The sequence below is a fragment of the Juglans regia genome, chromosome 6, assembly GCF_001411555.2.
Source record: "Juglans regia cultivar Chandler chromosome 6, Walnut 2.0, whole genome shotgun sequence".
In the NCBI taxonomy this organism is placed as follows: domain Eukaryota; kingdom Viridiplantae; phylum Streptophyta; class Magnoliopsida; order Fagales; family Juglandaceae; genus Juglans; species Juglans regia.
Window position 1 is genome coordinate 31,514,248 of NC_049906.1, and position 18,181 is coordinate 31,532,428.

Below are 18,181 nucleotides of genomic sequence, written 5' to 3' on the forward strand. Positions count from 1 at the left end.
TTAAAATAATAGTAATAATAATTTTATTTACATCTCCTTCAACTAAGATGTTCACGAGCATTTCACAAGTCTCATTTCACAAGTTTTGTCCGCGCAGCTGGCTTCAATACATCTACATGTGACCAATCAACAAGCGATGCCATCGGTTGAAGGGAGTGATGGATGGCATCTACTGAAAAAGATCTTTGGCTTCGAGTAGGAAAGATATATACACATCAATTTCATATATTTATACGAATGGTGATAAATACTATAGATCTTATTTGATTATGTGTCTATCACTCTCTCACTTTAAATTTTCAAGTTCGGATAAAATTTTAAGAAACTATTATCCACATTGATGAATCACTCGAGGAAGATTCAAGTTTTTACTAACAGAGGGAAGGATAATATGCTGCAATCTTTCTTTACCTAGATCATTTTTTCCTACCAACTCTCACCCTTTTAAACTAGTTTAAGCATTGAAACCTTAATTTGGGCACATTTGTATTCAGAATTTAACATGATGGATAATTAACTATACTCGAGAATTCATGTTTCAAAAAATTCAAAGACTTTTGGAATACAAACTTACCTTAACTTATCTCAAACCAATCATTGATAGGATCAATTACTTTTTCAACTTCTCGTAAAAAAGTTAAACTCATCTCAACTTACTTTATACATATAAACATTTATCTCAGCTTATTTACATTCAAATACATTTTAATAAAACCCACAAAATACTATTATTAATAGATAAACTCAGATCATTTGCAATCATCTTAGAATCCAAACGCAACTAAATATCTATTTATATATTACAAATAAGTGAAACTTTATGATTATCATACAATCATCTATTTAAAAAAAAAGATTAAATTGTGGAATTAACATAGATAGCTAATTCATTTTGCAATGGTAGATAGGAATGTAACAAAGAAGTGTAGTTTGGAGGCAAGCCAAGTGAGAGGAAAATCCATTCATTGGCAGCTTATCTGGCCACGTTATTTGCTCCCAAACCCACAGCTCTGTTACAAGACACACCAAAACATAATACAAAGCCTTTTTCTCCCCCCCTTTGAGCAAGAAACTGCCAAAGATTTTATAAATCTACCTCTCTGTTTTTCAATCTAGACCCACACACATGTCAAAAGAAAACAAAATTTAAGGCAATAGGAAAAAAATTTAAGGCAAAATTTAAGGCATGAATCTTGTGTTAAAGTAAGCTAGATACTTCATTTGTACCATAAGTGGGTCCATAGTGGGATCCATTATGTATTTTCAGGGAATTTGGATTGTTTGGGGAATGCTGGAATAGTTCAGATAGACGAGTTAACAAACTATTTATAGTGGGGATACATTATAACTTGAAAAAAAAAAATTAAAACACTAGGGCTTGTTTGGAAATAGATCTTGTCCCAAAATTCTAATTTCATCTCGTCTCGTCTCATACCATCTTCTTCCCAAACATAACTCAAATACAAAATATTCAAAATAATCATTACAATTTTTCTAAACTTTCAAACAAAAAATAAAAAATAATTTAACTTTTTTAAATCCTCAAACAAAAATATTATTATAAAATTATATTCTAATAATATTTTAATTTTATAATATTTTTTATTCAACATTTTCTATCTTCTTTTTCAAAACTTAAAAAATACTCAACTTAAACTATCTCACTACTATTCACAAACTATCTTACCACTATTCATAAAGTTTTCATCTCATCTCAATTCACAAACGAGCATTTTTTAGTGGGTTGTGATAGAGTTATTACTCTCTTACTACCCATTTACTATTTATAGTGTACTTGAAGTTTTTTATTTTTTTTATCATTTTTTAAGTTTTTTTTTAACATCTTTAATCATTAAAAAAATATATAATTTTATTAATAGTCACTTTTTTAATCATTAAATAAATTAAAAAAATTAAAAAAAATCAAATGCAAAAATAATAATAAATAAATAATAAAAGAGTGGTAACTCTGCAATTATTATTATTTTTTTAACATAGTTAATATGAATAACTTCTACGAGTGTTTAAAAAAAAAAAAAAGCCTTCCAAATAAAGTTTCTCCGACAACAACTTGACCCGCTCCTTTGCCAAATGCACATAAATACGTGAATACATACTTATTACCTCGTGAGGCAAACTTAAAAGCCCCACGAATGATATGTTGATGATGCCAATACCAATCCCAAACGACCTTTACAGAGGTATACATATTACATACCAAACTTTGGATCTAACCTAAGCAGCAAAAGCAGCCAAAAACTCAACTCAGCCCCCACTGCCTCACCCTCCTCAACCCCACCAGCCTATTGTTCATTTTCTCCCACTCCAAACACCAACATTTCACACCAACAGCCACCATTACAGGTCCACTACCAATGTACCTTTATTGATTTGCACTCCCAGTACACCTCCATAATCATAAAAGCTGAAGCTTGAATTAAACCCAAAAACACACAGGCACTCGCATTTCCTCACACAACGAAAGAAAGACAGACCCTTTCTTTGTACCAATGTCCCCGAACTCCTCTATCTTTTCCTTCTTTGTTTTCTTCTCCATTCTCTTGCCCACCTTTCTGGGTCTGCACAACCCGGACCCTGCCACAATCCAATCGCTCCGTTCAACCCCATCTCCACCAGCAACTATTCCTGCATTCCCCGAACAATCCAATTTGGCTGGCTGCCCCCTGGACCTCCCGCATGAGCTCTTCCATGGGATAAAGAGCGCGTGTGGTTCCACAAAGGGTGGCGCCAATGGGCAGCTCCGGCGCAGCCGCTGCTGCCCTGTACTGGCTGCGTGGCTGTACTCCGCCTATTCTGGGACTGCCTTGGGCAGAACCAGCAGAGTGGGCGCTGCAGTGGCGGCTCGTAGTAATACGACATCCTACGACCTGCCATTGCTGCCGGATGATTCCGAAACCTGCGTGGATGACTTGGGGAAAACCCTAAAGGCAAAAGGAGTTGAGTTGGTGAGACCCAATGAGACCTGCGATGTGGTGTACTGTTACTGCGGCATTAGGTTGCACCCATTGAGTTGTCCTGAGGCGTTTAAGGTGACCCAGAAAGGGAAACTGGTTGGGGATGAGAGTGTGAAGAGGTTGGAGCGGAATTGCTTGAGTAGCAGCACCAATGTGAATAGATTTCCAGGTCTTGGTGGGTGCTCCAAGTGCTTGAGCAGTCTCCATAAGGTGAGTTCTTTTCTCTGATCGATAATTGGTTTGTTTCGATAGAATTTCATTTATCTAATTGATTTTCTTCTTCAAAGTTACATCTTTTCTTTTGTTCTGATTTGCACTTGAATGGGTAGGGGGAAGGATGAAGAAGAACAATCCGGTTAAATAAAATGGTCTGTTCTGAATCTCGAGTCCTATGCCGAGCTTTGTAATTGGGAAAGTTTTTCCTGTCTTTTTCTCATCTGGATCACCGTCAAACTCTTTTAGGGTAAATTCAGGACGCTCCACGAGGGCGAGTTCATTGTACGCTTGGTGCAAAAAAGAAAACACTAGGTCTGACTGACATGACCAACCTTATCTTAAACACAGAGAGTACGAAAAGTTTTGCAGGAATGCAGAACAATAACAGAGAATAGAAATATGGGAGAACGTGAGATTGTTTATTTTTCCAGTGAGCAGCAGATCAGGGTTGTCTGAAAACTGAAGTAAGAAGTAGACTCTTACACGCGCCCAAAGGCGAGTGGAAATGCAATCTATAATATAAACTGGGTTACAATGATTATGGTCACGAGTTTTCTGTTAGAAATTTAGAATGATTAATTTTTGGTACCTAAAATGGTGCTTGTTTCTGGGGAAAAAAGTGCTTAGAGAGGTACTTGTCTTTGATCAGTGTGTGTATTCTTATACGATCAAAATTTGCAACAATATTTTTGCCACAAGATCATAATGCAGTTCTCTGTTTTTAATAGCTTGATCAATGCATCCGTTTCTAGAAAAATTTGAATTAAGTCAAGGTAACGAGAGCCCATCTTCAAGAGGAGCTGTTGTAGCTTTTTCACCATGTTTTTTTTTGGCAGAATATGACAAAACGCATGCACAGTCGAGTTTTAGAATTTTACCCCACAATAATGTTTGTTTGTAAGTTGATCTGGTTGTTGAAGTCAAGTTCACAGAATATATTGTTTATGGCCTATCTTTTGTCATTTATTTTTTTAATCTAATCCAATTTCAATGTATATGTTTCGCATTGCGGTTATCAGGGTGGCATTCTGGATAAGATTAGTGCAAAATTTAGAAATTTCCAATTTCTGACTGTTCCTAGTTCAGTTTTCTGCCATGAAATTGTCTTAGATTTTGTTAGAATTTTGTTTCCATGACTTAACCCTAGTCTCTGAGTTATAGGATCATGCACATTTGTTTTTGTGTTGGTTAGATTTGTTTGTTCAGTTTGAGAATTGTTGTTTGCTTCAAAGGCTAATTTTAACAGATTGTGATTAGATGTTGCCCCTACACCTACTAATTGGTAGTGTAAAAGCTTTCATCCACCAAACTTGGGTTTGTCCAATCAGTGGGAATGCATCATGTTGTTTTCTAATGGAGATAGTGATCTTATGTAGCTTAACAAGAAGAAGACTTCCAATTCAAGTAAATCTGAGGACAGGACCACTAAAATGCACAACAAAGATTGTCAGCTAATGGGTCTGACATGGCTTCTCGCCAAGAACCGAACGGCCTACATCCACACAGTTTCGGCAGTCTTACGAGCAATCATGATGAGCGAGGATGGCTCCCATCCTCAATCTTGTGCTCTCAACAGTGACGGAATGCCTCTCGCGGTTGATTCCTCCGAAATCTCCGGCCATTCATCATCAAACAATCTTAGAGCACCCATCAACCTCTACTCGTTATTGCTTTGTTTGCTGTATTTCCTCTCAATTTTATTGTCCACCCGGATTCATTAGACCTATAATTCATTCATGATTGTTGTACTCTTTTCTCTTCCTGGTAATATGACATGCCCTGTTTCTCCTCTGCATCTGTTAGTGTAGTTAATTCGAATTCGTTGTTCCTGTCATCTGAGCAAGAATGTGTGGACTTTTGTTGTTTTCTGTATAGATTTTGAAAGGGAATTTTGAGGTGGGGCTCCAATAGCATGTGCTATAGAGACTACTGTTCTGTTTTGGAGAGACAATTTTTTGGTATTTTGGTGAGTAGCTTGGTGTCATTAATATGGAACAGTTGTGTGTTTCATTGAAAATTTATGGACTGTCAACATCTCCCAACAACGGTCCTTTATCTTCTATGGCTCATATGGGCAGAAGATGAAGGAATTTGTCATTCCTGAATAATTTGCTGCCAAGCTGGGCAGGACAAAGACAAATGTCCCATATCTTAGGATATTGAATAAAAAAAAAAAAACTATATTTATTTGAAAACCAAGTATGCAAAATAATAAATAAAATTATATGTTCAATAAAAGGCTAAAAATACAAATTATTATAAAATAATATTCGAAGAATCTGATGCCACATAAACATGTCATGCACATCAATCTAATTTTCAGCTTTTAGACCTCGTTTGTTTTCACAATTCATCTCATCTAATCATTATAATTTTTTCAAATTTTTACGCAAAATAAAATTAACAATTTAACTTTTTCAAATTTCAAAATAAAAATAATATTAAAATATATATATTTTAATAATATTTTATTCAACTTTTATCTTTCATCTCAATTTATCTCATCTACAAAAACAAACGAAGTCTCAATGTGTGAAAATAGAAAAATCTGCTATGGGAGTGCATTAGTTTTGCTGAAATTTTAGTTACCAAGAACTAGAAATATGAAGGGGGGAACAGCTTAGAGAATGGAAGACAGTAGAAAGAAGCATACCCAATTATTAATAATTATGAATTCCTATAAAATTTTGAAAGGATGCCATGTACTTGTTAACAACATTCAGCCCAATTCAAAAATATAACATATTGAAGAAAAAATTTATTTATAACCTTGCTTATTGACACGTCAAATACATTATTGCTATATAGAAGATTGGCACATCAGATAGTATAAAAAAATATTTCTCTTTTGAAGTATTTGAAAGTGATTCGATAAAAGTAAAGTAAAATAAGAAATTAATTACACGATATAAAGATTTACATGATTCTGTAACATGTTTATATTTACAGAATTGTAGAGGATTTTATTATCTTGAAAAATGACAAAACATACTTTGAGGTGAAATACATTGTTCCGGATGGTTCATACTATTCATAATAAACACATATATAAGGTTATACGACAGAAGTTCTAATTATTCAATTATTATCTTATTTGCTCGAGCAAGCGTTGAGGGAACTCTCTGTCTAATATTTGCTCGAACGAGTGTTGAGCAAACTCTTCATTTGAGTTTCACTCGAGCAACCTATCATGCGAATGTCTAACCAATATTCTGCTTGGCATTTCTTGAATAACAACTCAGGTAAAAAAGAAATTCCAAAGGCTTTGCCCCCTTGGCCTTACGAAAATACATAAAAAAAAATTATAATAAATCTTTGTCGAGTTAGATCATCAAATCAAGTTGCCACAAGAATAAACTAACTTCCACAAACCTAAAAATTCCATAATTTAGGAAACATGAAGTATTTCCTTATGGTTCATTCCCATCATTAATTTTGCACAAAAAATATTACTTTTGGACTAAAATATTGTCTTCGACTCTTCCCGCTGCTTCTCTCTCCCGCGCAAGTAGAAAAAATCCAAGAAATAAACACGGCTCTCTTCCTTTCCCCTCTTTCAGCTTGAACAAAATCCACCATCGCAAAAATGAAGGCCATCGACTGCCACCATCGCAACACACGGAACTCAACCGCGGAACACCGTCGTCAGTCGGAGTCGCCACCGTAAGCCACGCAATCTCCATTTTCCTTTCTTTGTTTTGTTCAATCTTCCCTAGCGATTTTAATTTCATTTCAGGCTAGTGATTGTGCGATTTTCAATCTTCCCTAGTGATTTAGCATGGAGACTGGGGAGAGAGATCCGATTAAGGATTAAAATCATTTATTGTACAAAAGTCTCTGATTTTCCCAGGTAACCAGAATCTTCATTCTCGTCTCACTTTGCCTACTCCCTACCATCTTATCGCCCTTTCTATTATGTTGATGGATTAGAACACAAAGCGCCACCCCAATAGTATTTAGGTATTTTCCTTCGGTACTGAAACCCCAGCTTTTTCATTATTTTCAAAGTAATACACACAGACACCGAATTATGGTCTTTGCGTTATGTAAAGAAATTGTCAACTTGTGCTCTGAGGTTAGAGATAATGGAGCGAGGACCGGCTATTGTGTATAACAGAAAATACTGTTTCTTTATTTATTTTATGTTGGATGAGGAGTTGGTTATCTGAACGGGCTTGTGATAATTTCTTTATAGAGTTTAATTTCAGTTTTTTGTTTTTTTTTTGCTTGTTTTGTGAACTACTTGATATTTTTTAATTTATTTCTATTCGTTTTGCTTGAAGTAGTATAAAAACATCTATCTATGGCGTCCCTAATATGTGAATGGGTAGGGATCAACAGGTTCGCGGCAGCGACACAGACTAAATTGCTTGAATTGCTGGGGAAACTTAAGCAGGAGGTTCTTTTTCTTGGTCTTGGTAGCCTGTACTCTGCACTAGTTCATAGGTCGCTGAGTTCTTGGTTCCTGGTTTTGAGTCCTTGATAAAATGGAAATGTGATGTAAGATTTTGGTGGTTGGAGGAAAGGAAGGTGATGTAAGATTTGATTTTGTTTCCTTGAAGTTGCTAGTGGGAATTAATGAAAAGAAAATGTGATGGCCAGCTACCTGTCTCTAATGTTTTAATGTTTGAAACTTTTTCAAAACTGAAACTTGTTTGGTGGTTTAATGTAGGGGTGAGCACCAACTGATCCGATTAGTGTTTACTGTTTAGGACCGACCCGAACAGAACTGGCATCCAGAACAAACAAGACAGTCTGACCCGACCCGAGTTTGATGAGAACACCTTCATTCTGTGGGCGTCGATTATAATTTTAACTAGTGAAATTATTTGTCCCTTTTATAGAGGAATTCTATACAAAGACAAACACAGAGAGAAAGCAAGAGTGAGAGGAGGAAGTTGAAATGAAGCCTAACCGTTGAGTCATCGCTGCAGCTGCATTCTTGGAGTGGGAGAGCTCGTCATGGCTGCAGCTGCGTTCCTGGAGTCATTGCTGCGTGGATCCTGCTGGCTCTAGCCATGGCACTCGCGGGTGACGGTGACAATGGTGGCCCTGGGATGAAATGAGTTCTTCTCTCAGGCGCTGCGTTCGTCGCTTTCATATTGGTTTTCATTGGACCCACGATGAAATGGGCATTTTTTGCAGAGCCTTCGATATGAGTTTTATGGGGATTCCTCAATGATGCTTGGACCAAGCTCCTCAAGGTTGATGCAAGCAAGCGTTGCTTTTCTTCTTCAATTTAATCGTTCGTTTGTTCATGTAGTTTATAAGGTTTGGTTTTTTTCCGTGATGAAATGCTCTGTTTTGTTGTTTTTATTTTTCCAAATCGGCATAAAACTGAGGATTTTCCTTGTGGTTGAACAATGGATCAACAATCCGTTTAACATGGTTGCACAGCCCTAGTTTAATGCTGCATTGTCTTTGGTTAGTTTCCATTCTCAAGTTTGGGCGCTAGTATCTCTTATGTGAAATATATTGATCACTGCCTCTATTGCATTAGTTTGAGAGTATGTTTTATTTTTACCGGGTTTTTATATCGTCTGAAAATCTCTCTTTGGAAAGTATATAAAATGACCATGCGAGTTAGCTATCACATGTTGGTACATATGCAAGTTTTACTTTATGAAATTGTTGGGTATGAGATCTCTTTGCCAGTTATTTCTGTTTTTTATGGCCATAATTATGCATAAATTGCGATAGTAGAGTTGAAACTTTTTTAGAGCAGACCATTTTTTTAAAAAACTATGTAAAGTTTTATCCAAAGTTCTTGTGGTTCATGGGATGATGGGAAGGCTTTGAGTTTTGTTTGAAACTTCCAAATTTATTTTCAATTCAATCATTTTTTATCTGTTTATTGCTTTCATTTGTTGACCAAGGCCAGTTTCAATTCCATTATACAACTTTTGATACTCGCCAGTTTCAATGTCATTTGTTGTAGATATACTTAATAGTAATAAAAGGATGATATTGGTCACTGCCTCTATTTCATAGATTGTAGATATTCACCAGTCCATTGTTTGAGAGTTATGTTAAAGGAAAGGAAGAGAAATAAGCTGGAGCAAAATATTTTTTCTTGTTTTCTTGGGGAGCTGAGATGGTCTTAACAAATATTGTTCATTGCAGATCAATTTCATCAACAAGATTGTATCTCATTGCATAGTTATGATCATTAATAGTGTAATTAACAGTCAGAGTAAGCCTTTGAGCAAGGTCAGAAAATATAAATGATCTATCAAATACATTTATATCATTATGAGATTCCAGTAATCCAAAAATAGCATACCAAATCCATAGATCGTAAGAAGCCACTGCTTCTAAAATAATTGTTGGTTCGTGGATATGATCAGAGTACATACAATATCAAGCAGTTGGGCAGTTCTTCCACTTCCAGTGCATACAATCGATGCTCCCTAACATACCTGGAAATTCACATTTCTCACCAACTGCGAGCAGTCTAACAATTTCATCATTGTTGAGTTTCCTTAAGTACTCTTCAGAAAAAATTAAAACAACTGCTTTGACATATATTTTTAGGCTTCTTAATGCGATAGTCTCTCCAATTTTCAAATATTCATCTATAAAATCAGCCGTGACACCATATGCAAGCATCCAAACATCCTCAAAGCAGTTGTTATTTTTTGAAGGAAAGAAAAACCAAGTCTTCCAGAATTATCTCGTCTTTGGATAAAATAAAGTTCATGAGCTTCTATCACAACTTGGATACAAAGAAATAGAAAACGACTCATTCGAAACCACCTTTAAAAATATTTGTGAAGATAGATTGGAGGATCAGCAAAATAGTTACAAAAAATATTTTGGTGGGCTTACAATTGATCGCGCCTTATGAATTTACGTGATTTTTTAGAAGAACCACGTGAGATTGATCATTCTTCTTCCAAAACAAGTTGTCTTGCTATCTCAAATTATTCGTCAGAATCTGAATCGATAAGTGTCATTTTTAAAAAAGCGAATGATCCATTGAGAAAAATTGAAAAGAAAATGTTTCATAGGGACACTTGAGTTGAAGTGAATAAAATTGTTGATGAAATGTTATGTTTTATTGTGGAAGAATATAACGTTGGAGAAATATAGCCGTTAAAAAATATAACCGTTAGAGGAATATAACCGTTGGAGAAATTTAAATTACAATTAGAATTAAAATAAATTAAAAGTTTAAAATCAATATTTTAATAAAATAATGAAAGATTTGTTAAGTATTTGATATTATTGAAAAGTAGCTAGTTAAATTTGTAAAAGTGGATTTCTTAATCAAATTTTGACTAAAGTTTGTTGAGCCCACTACTAATGCTTAAAAGTGAGTTTAACTCATTCAAAATCAATTATTGATATGATTTATTACTTTTTCAATTTCTTATAAAAAGTTAAGCTTATCCTTACTATTTCATACATTTAAACACATATTTTAACTTATTTACATTTAAACACATCTAAATAAAATCCATAAATATTACTAGAGTAATGCTAGAGCCAGCGGTGGCTCTAGCATGTGTTTTTTGATGTGTTTTTTTTTACAGTTATTTTTTATAGAAAATTTTTTAATACTTTTAAATATTTTAAAAAAATAAAATAAATTTATAATATTATTAAAAAACACTTCCTTAATCGTGAAGTAAAATAAAATATTAAAAAATACTTCTTTAATCACGAAGTAAAATAAAAAAAATAATTTTTTTTTTACTTCATGATTAAGAAAGTATTTTTTAATAATATTATAATTTTTTTTACATGTTTAAAATTGTTAAAAAAATTTATATAAAAATAATTGTAAAAAAAACACATAAAAAAATATAAGGTAGTGCTAAAGCTCCCGCTGGGCTACAGCATATTTACTATTTACATATAATTTTTTTCAAGTTATTTTTATATAAAATTTTTAAATATTTTTAAAATATAAAATAAATTAAAAATATCATTAAAAATATTTTTTTAATCAAAAGGTAAAAAAAAATTATTAAAAAATATTTCTTTAATCACAAAGCAAAATAAAAATTATAAAAAATATTTTTTATTTTATTTCATGATTAAGAAAATATTATTTAATAATATTATGAATTTTTTTATAAAGGATGATGCTAGAACCACCGTTGGAGCTCTTGCTGGCTCTAACGTAGTATTTTTTCATGTATTTTTTTAAGTTATTTTTTATAATGATGTTTTTAATACTTTTAAATATTTCAAAAAAATAAAATAAATTTAAAACAACATTAAAAAAATACTTTCTTAAACAGAAAGTAAAAAAAAAAAATTATTAAAAAACACTTTCTTAATTGCGAAATAAAATAAAAAATATTTTAATATTTTATTTCGTGATTAAGAAAATATTTTTTAATAATTTAATAAATTTTTTATTTTTTAAAATATTTAAAATTATTAAAAAAATCTATATAAAACAAAAAACCAAAAAAATATATATAAAAAAATACAAGTCCCAGCGAGAGCTCCCCAATGGGGGCTCTAGCATTATTCAAAAATATATGATAGAGCCACCGCTGGTGGCTCCCAGCGCTCTATCATTTTCCATATTACTATTTATAAAGGTCGTGAGAACCGGAATGCTTGCGATCAGAAGCCCTGACCACACGCAAAGTCCATCCCCTTTCTCCCATGGTTTAACGTCTCTCCATGTTCTCGAATATTGAGGCTCATCATTGTGTTCCGAAGGAAACTCAAGGTTTTCTGCGTCCATGTTGTCAGTTCCAATCTGAATCGAAACACACGAGACATTATCTCATGCTCTTCCAATCGCATTCTGAGAACAAGAACAGGATAAAGGTACAAACTTTTCATTTCTTTTGAATAGACCGACAATGTACACCTAATAGTTAGGAATAATAATATATACAAGCTCAAGTATACAAACTCAGATCTTTTTCTGTAAAAAAGTCAGCCTCATCATAAAAATGTTTGAAAAATTCATTTTTTCTTAGCGAGCCAATCTTTTTTATGAAAGGTTATCACTGACATCACTCAAAACTAGTGTAAAAGCTAATACACACGTGTGTTCATAGAATGTGCGTTGAAAATGTCTGGGTCGCATCTTTGTTGTTTGTTTTCTTCGCGGTGAAAAAGTGTTAATAGAATGTGCGTTGAAATGTGTTGATTTAGATTTGAAAAAGTTGAATTGTTTATTATATTTTATGCGTAAATTTAAAAAAATTGTAATGATTAAATGAGATAGGACAAGATAAAACGAGATAATTTTAACTGTATAGCAAACCAGTCATAAAGGAATGTTGATTCAGAGTTGAAAGCGTAGTGAGTAAAAGGGTTTAAAATCCAAACGCTCAAAACTATAAAGATTCCACAAGATATGACATCCAAAAGCTCAGACTTGATATCAATCTTCAATCAAGATAAGATTGACAGACGCTTTTATAATACACGTACTGATTCCTAGTAATTCGAGAGAAACTGTAAGCTTAATCACCCAAAATTTGCATTTGATTCCCAGCAAAATGGTTCCTGAAATTTTAACAGGAGGGAAGATCTTGAGGTGGTGGGAGCAAGCTCTGAGACTGTTCTGGGCCGTTTTTGACAATGAAAGCCATGGCTAGTCCCCAGGAAGTATGTTCCTCAAGATGACAATGAATGAACCATACTCCCGGATTGTCTGCATTGAATCTAATTGCAGCCCATCCTCCAGCTGGAACTGCCACTGTATTCCTTTCTGGAGGATTAACAAGGTTGTAGTTTTTGGGATCCTTTATAGCATCGAAATTTCCAAATCCACTGCCAACAATGAAGAAGTTGTGACCATGGACATGAATTGGATGGTTCTCCACGTTAAGAAAACCTGTATCCTGCAGCACAATTTCTATTTTTGTGCCGTATGGCAATATCAAAAGCCTTGTACCAAACTCGGTGTTCATGTTTTCCTTCACTGGGTCCACTCCGGTATAATCAAAAGCATTAGGTGGCTTTTCCGGGAAATCTAAAGAGTATGCAGTGAAGTTCTTGTAATGGTATTCCAATATCGACTTCAAAGGCCGAACAAAGGATTGATTATTCATGGAAGCAAAGAATCTCTTATCTTCATAGCCCTTGCAAGTTTTGTTTGCAGGACAGTCTTGAAGATTAAGGCTTATAGTTGTTATAACTCGCTTATCAATCTTTTTGGGAACATGACAAGGATACTCAGGAGATGCAAGGCTGCGGATTTTTTTAGAAAATCTTGTAGCAAAGGCAGTATCTCTCATTTCAGGAAGGTTATGAAATGCAGAACTCCTTGGCAAAAAAGGGGTCTCACTTGTTTCTGTCCTAAAATTACTGTACCTTAAAAAGCCAACTGAAGTAGAGTTATTGAAGGGAAAAATGGAAGTTATATAAGGAGTGACTGCCATCACAAACATGCCTGAGGAGTCTGGAATTCGATTTGCAGTGAACAGAACATTGGTAGTTTGTCCAGGAGCAACCATAATTGCTGTAGTTGTGAAAGGTCTTGTGTAAACTGCATCAACTTCAACAACTGTCAATGTGTGTTTAGCTATGGCAAAGAATAGCTCATTGTTGAGTGCTGCATTAATGATTCTAAGCATGTAGGTTTTGCCATGTTCCACTGTCTGGATGTAAGTATCTGCACATTTTAACATTAAAATTGTAATGTATAGATGTAGGTATGTCCACCTTTTCTCTGAGGCAGACCTTTCTTCAGTATTATAACGGACACTTCAAGCGTTTTGATCTTTATGGGAACCAAAATAATTGATATTGTCTACAATTCAGGTTGATAATACTTCAGCAACACTAAACTCACCTTTGTTAGAGCAAGGATAGAGTGGTCCTGGCAAGCCATTTATGGTATAAGCATCTGAACTATTAGGCCCACCTCCATACAACATCATCTCATTTTCCACTGCGGCTACCTCTGCATTCCACCATTCACCTGTAGTCAATAAAAAAAAAAGTGAGTCCAACAGCAACTAGTTGCCACTTGCTGTTTGACCTTTTATGTTAATAGTCTTTCAATTTCATCCAATCAAATAAATCTGAAAACAAAATCCTTGTCAGGTATTTACTTGTATATTCGTCTTGTATACTTAAGCTATGCCTAATGTCATCATCTTATGAATAAAACTTCTTGATTACCTATCAAAAACTCGGAAAAACAGAACAAAAAAGAAGTTAATTAAAAGGCCAGGAAAATGGTCTAATTGGAATTTTCACCTAATATAATGGGCACTTCAGATTGGATTGGAACTGAAAATGGATATGGCATGCGAGGGTGGATTATGAAGGAGCCATGCACTGAAGAACGTTGCCAACCATAATGTGCATGCCATAGGAGGGTGCCTCTTTGGTCGATCACAGTGAACTTGTATGTGTAGGACTGCCCTCCTCTTATAGGGCATTGTGTAATGTAAGCTGGTCCATCTGCCCATCCTGTTCTTAGTTGCCTTATTCCATGCCTATAATAAGCAACAAAACACATCAGTCAGGTAACAATTCAAGACAGCTAGTTTCTCATGGTGGTCAGAATATCTAGAATTAAGATTTCCTACAAACTTTTTTTTTTTTAATTTCTATTTTTCTGAGAAAAATAAACATAACATGTGAGTCCTACTGTACTAAATATTGGGGTCCACATTGCTCAGGGTCAGCATTAATACAATATGATCTACATGTTGTTATAATATAATATATATATATATATATATAATTAGCAAAAAGCTGGCAACTGCTTGAAGTACAGAACCATCCTGCTTCAAGATGGGAAAAGAAAAAGAAGAAAGAAAGGCCTCCACCTTAAATAAATACTAGCTGCAAGACCTTCCATATAGTTAATCCCTTTATTGTTATTATTATCGCAGTAGATATGAATAAATATGGTGCTAGATGAGGTTTTAATTAAGGCTGAATAGTTAGGTGTGGTCTGAGAAGCAACCCTACTAATATCCTTAATGCTTATATGGTACTATCTGTACTCTATTTTTAATTCTGTTCTTAGATTTTGGGGTTTGTTGGTTGGCTCATTAATATAAAATCTCTCTCTCTCTCTCTCTCTCTCTCTCTCTCCACCCTTGTGTCCTTTGTATCTATTAGTTTATTATGGAGATATACGATATGCTTAGAGCATATTAATTAAACATGAAGATGCATGCTGAATATATTATATGACTATTTCCTTTTGACACATTACATTAATTTATAAGTTTATTTTTATAATATCTATTTGTAGGCCAAGAATTTCTGAGATTTTTATTACAGACTGTTCACTAAGGGAGTCATGAGCATATATGCTTACCAATGGATAGTGGTGTTCATGGCCATGTTATTAGTGACCTTTATTTCTACATTGTCGCCTTCATGAACAGCAATGGTCGGCCCTGGATACTCCCCATTCACCGTTAGAAGTGGCTTTGTGTGGCACAAACGACTCACCTTCTTCCACTCAACCTGTTTGGATAAAGAGAAAAAGAAGAAGAAGAAGAATCACAATGCTTGAATCACTTTCTTTTCAAGAAGAGGTTGAAACACGTACAGAAAGTTTCTGATCTTAGCTTACATTAAAATGAAAGCTCTGAGTGGTTGTAGAAGAATAAGATAACTGAAGATCAAGCCCTGCCAGTAACAAGACTTGAAGTGTTATTGCAAAGAAGAACCTGTAATGTTGGCACAAGCCCTCCATTTTCAGCACCAATATTGCAGCAGTACTCACGCATAAATTTCTGCTCATACAGACATACAGACATACATACATACATATATATATATATATACATATATATATATTTATATATATTACAAGTCTTACATCAGGAATTTCATGCACATTCCCCCACTTATAAAAATCCTATGAGATTTACGGGGAGTAGGTGCGGAGGGGATGGAAGAGGGACAATGAATATGTCAAATGGCCATTCATCTAAATCAGTTCCTTTTTGTTGGAAGCCTTGGCTGTTAATACGTATAATATATATGGAAAATATTCTAGCCATAAATGAATTACACAAAAATAATTTCACAAACTAATGTGATTTGATATAGTTCGTCAAATTATAAAGTTGCTTTTATTATAAAGTAGGTCTAATAAATCAGATGAAGTCATATCAATTTGTAGAATTACTTTTATGTAATTCATTTGTAGATGTAGCAATGTTATATTTGGATATATATATATATATATATAATTTTGAACCAAATATTTATTGATTTGCCTTCTCTCTCATCTACTCATCTCGTCATGTACTGCACATGTTTTGGGTTCTTAATTATATGAGTGAACTTGGGGCTCAGAGATTTGGTGGATTTTACAAGGCTTTACACCAGACAAAGCTGGACTCATTGAGTATCTTTGCTCACCCGAAACAGAGTATCTTTACTTACCAGAAACAACACAAATTCTTAGTAGCTAGTTTGGGACGAAAAGATACTATATATTATACAGTTTTAAGGGGTGCAAGTCTCGTGCATTCCTTTTAAAAACAGCGGGACGCCCTACTACTAAAAAGTTGATTTTTCATCTGAAGTCTCAGATTTATCAATTTTTTTTAAAAAAAGTACGGAATTTGTACACTCTACGACTCTACAAATTATATCTGTAATGAAAATACTGTATCAACATACTAAAACAATAGAAGGATAATATTGTTAAAATAATTATTTCAAATGATTTGGGAGCCGACTTGATGCACACACGGAAGAGATCAGCATTATACCCTATGTACGTATGAGTTAGATGAATCGACAAGGTTACCAACTAAAAACTTCACTTTATTTTTTCCTTTTTCTGTAAATGATTATCTTTGGTGTTATGTCTCCAACTACCAAAGATGGAAAGGAGAATGTCTTTTGCGTAAAAAACAGATTTTTTTTTTTGTTTGTTAATTTATATAAAAAAGAATTGCTTTTTAATTCATATTGTGAATATTATCGATCTTATAATTAGTGGTGTGGTACACATCAGACTTGTAAATAACGTAACTTTTTTCGTAATTTATGATTCTTAGTTCTTAAATATGAACTTATTTTAGTGTACCAGAGTTATCTTTTCGTGTTTTCTGACAGAAATAGAGATTTTTCTAAAATTTTGTATATAATTTTGCTAATTATTTGCTGAGTACAAAACAAATTTGTAAGCAACAGAAAAAAAAAAAAAAAAAAAAAAAAACAGTTTTGTAAGTATTTCCTATTATTTAAAATGAAATTAAAATTCCATCAAACGAAAAAAAAGTATGGGCATGGTGCCTATCTTAAAAACACTCTGCATCGTGATCGAATGAGTGAATTAAGATCTAATTAAGTTCTCATTTAATTTTAAGCGTTTTAAATAAGAGAAATTAAGGCCATGGTCTTTCGATAGATGGCTTATGTGCCCACATGTCTTTGAAGGTAACATGCCTATCAAGTCCATAATATGCCACTTGCTTGCATGACTCAAGAAGTGGGATATCAGATTGGAGGATGTGTTGGGAAGGTGTTTGCAAGTTCATGCAGATAGGAGAGGGATTGGCTAAGGGAAGTTTTTGAGAATAAGAGTGGAAGTTGACATCACAAAAACACTTATGAAGGGCACGTTTCTAGCTGTGGATGGCAAGAAGTCTTGAGTGCAGTTTAAATATGAGAGATTGCCTACTTTCTGTCTCAAGTGTGGAGTGATTAAACATCCTCAGAAGATTTGTTCTTATGTATCGAATGAAGTAGGACAGTAAAAATATGGAGTTTGATTAAGAGCCCCTGCAACAAAAGAGAGTGAAATTAGTCAGAAGAGGTATGGTGATGTGGAAAGCCAGCAAGCCAAAGATGATAACCAGTCATGGAGGTGGAGAGGACAGGGATGAAATCAAAAAAGCTAATGCTGATTTTCAGGAGAAGATTGAGGATCATGTTAAGGGAAGTGAGGAATTAACGAAGAGGGTATCAAAGATGGAAGGAATGCAAATTTTAAGGGAAACTGAAGGTCAAAAACTTGTGACTGAAAAGGAAGGGGAAGTATATTCCCCAAAGGAAGTTGCCACGAATAATTATGCAAA

At 34.1% G+C, this 18,181-nt stretch overlaps 3 protein-coding genes across 7 annotated transcripts; 2 read left to right on the plus strand and 1 right to left on the minus strand.

The window, feature by feature from the left end:
• The first annotated feature begins 2,156 nt into the window (after nucleotides 1–2,156).
• Nucleotides 2,157–4,986, plus strand: LOC109020432 (uncharacterized GPI-anchored protein At4g28100-like). The gene is made up of 2 exons (XM_019002889.2): nucleotides 2,157–3,185; nucleotides 4,568–4,986. The coding sequence occupies exons 1-2, from the start codon at nucleotides 2,511–2,513 to the stop codon at nucleotides 4,910–4,912; spliced, it is 1,020 nt and encodes a 339-aa protein (XP_018858434.1). The 5' UTR covers nucleotides 2,157–2,510; the 3' UTR covers nucleotides 4,913–4,986.
• A 1,708-nt stretch (nucleotides 4,987–6,694) lies between these two features.
• On the plus strand, nucleotides 6,695–8,649 carry LOC118348769. 5 transcript variants are annotated; one of them, XM_035691216.1, is made up of 4 exons: nucleotides 6,695–6,854; nucleotides 6,928–7,041; nucleotides 7,533–7,590; nucleotides 7,904–8,649. In XM_035691216.1, exons 1-4 carry the CDS (start codon nucleotides 6,778–6,780, stop codon nucleotides 7,964–7,966), a joined length of 312 nt encoding a protein of 103 aa, XP_035547109.1. In that variant the 5' UTR covers nucleotides 6,695–6,777; the 3' UTR covers nucleotides 7,967–8,649. The 5 variants fall into 5 exon arrangements, 3 of the variants coding, with proteins under 3 accessions (XP_035547109.1, XP_035547108.1, XP_035547110.1); XM_035691215.1 differs by having other exon boundaries at nucleotides 8,126–8,649; XR_004801775.1 differs by having other exon boundaries at nucleotides 6,961–7,041; nucleotides 7,533–8,649.
• A 4,033-nt stretch (nucleotides 8,650–12,682) lies between these two features.
• Nucleotides 12,683–15,837, minus strand: LOC108984288 (laccase-1). Its single transcript, XM_035690758.1, has 5 exons — nucleotides 15,715–15,837; nucleotides 15,454–15,605; nucleotides 14,376–14,617; nucleotides 13,966–14,094; nucleotides 12,683–13,785 (listed from the first exon to the last, which is right to left on the minus strand). The coding sequence occupies exons 1-5, from the start codon at nucleotides 15,835–15,837 to the stop codon at nucleotides 12,683–12,685; spliced, it is 1,749 nt and encodes a 582-aa protein (XP_035546651.1).
• Between the last annotated feature and the right edge of the window lie 2,344 nt (nucleotides 15,838–18,181).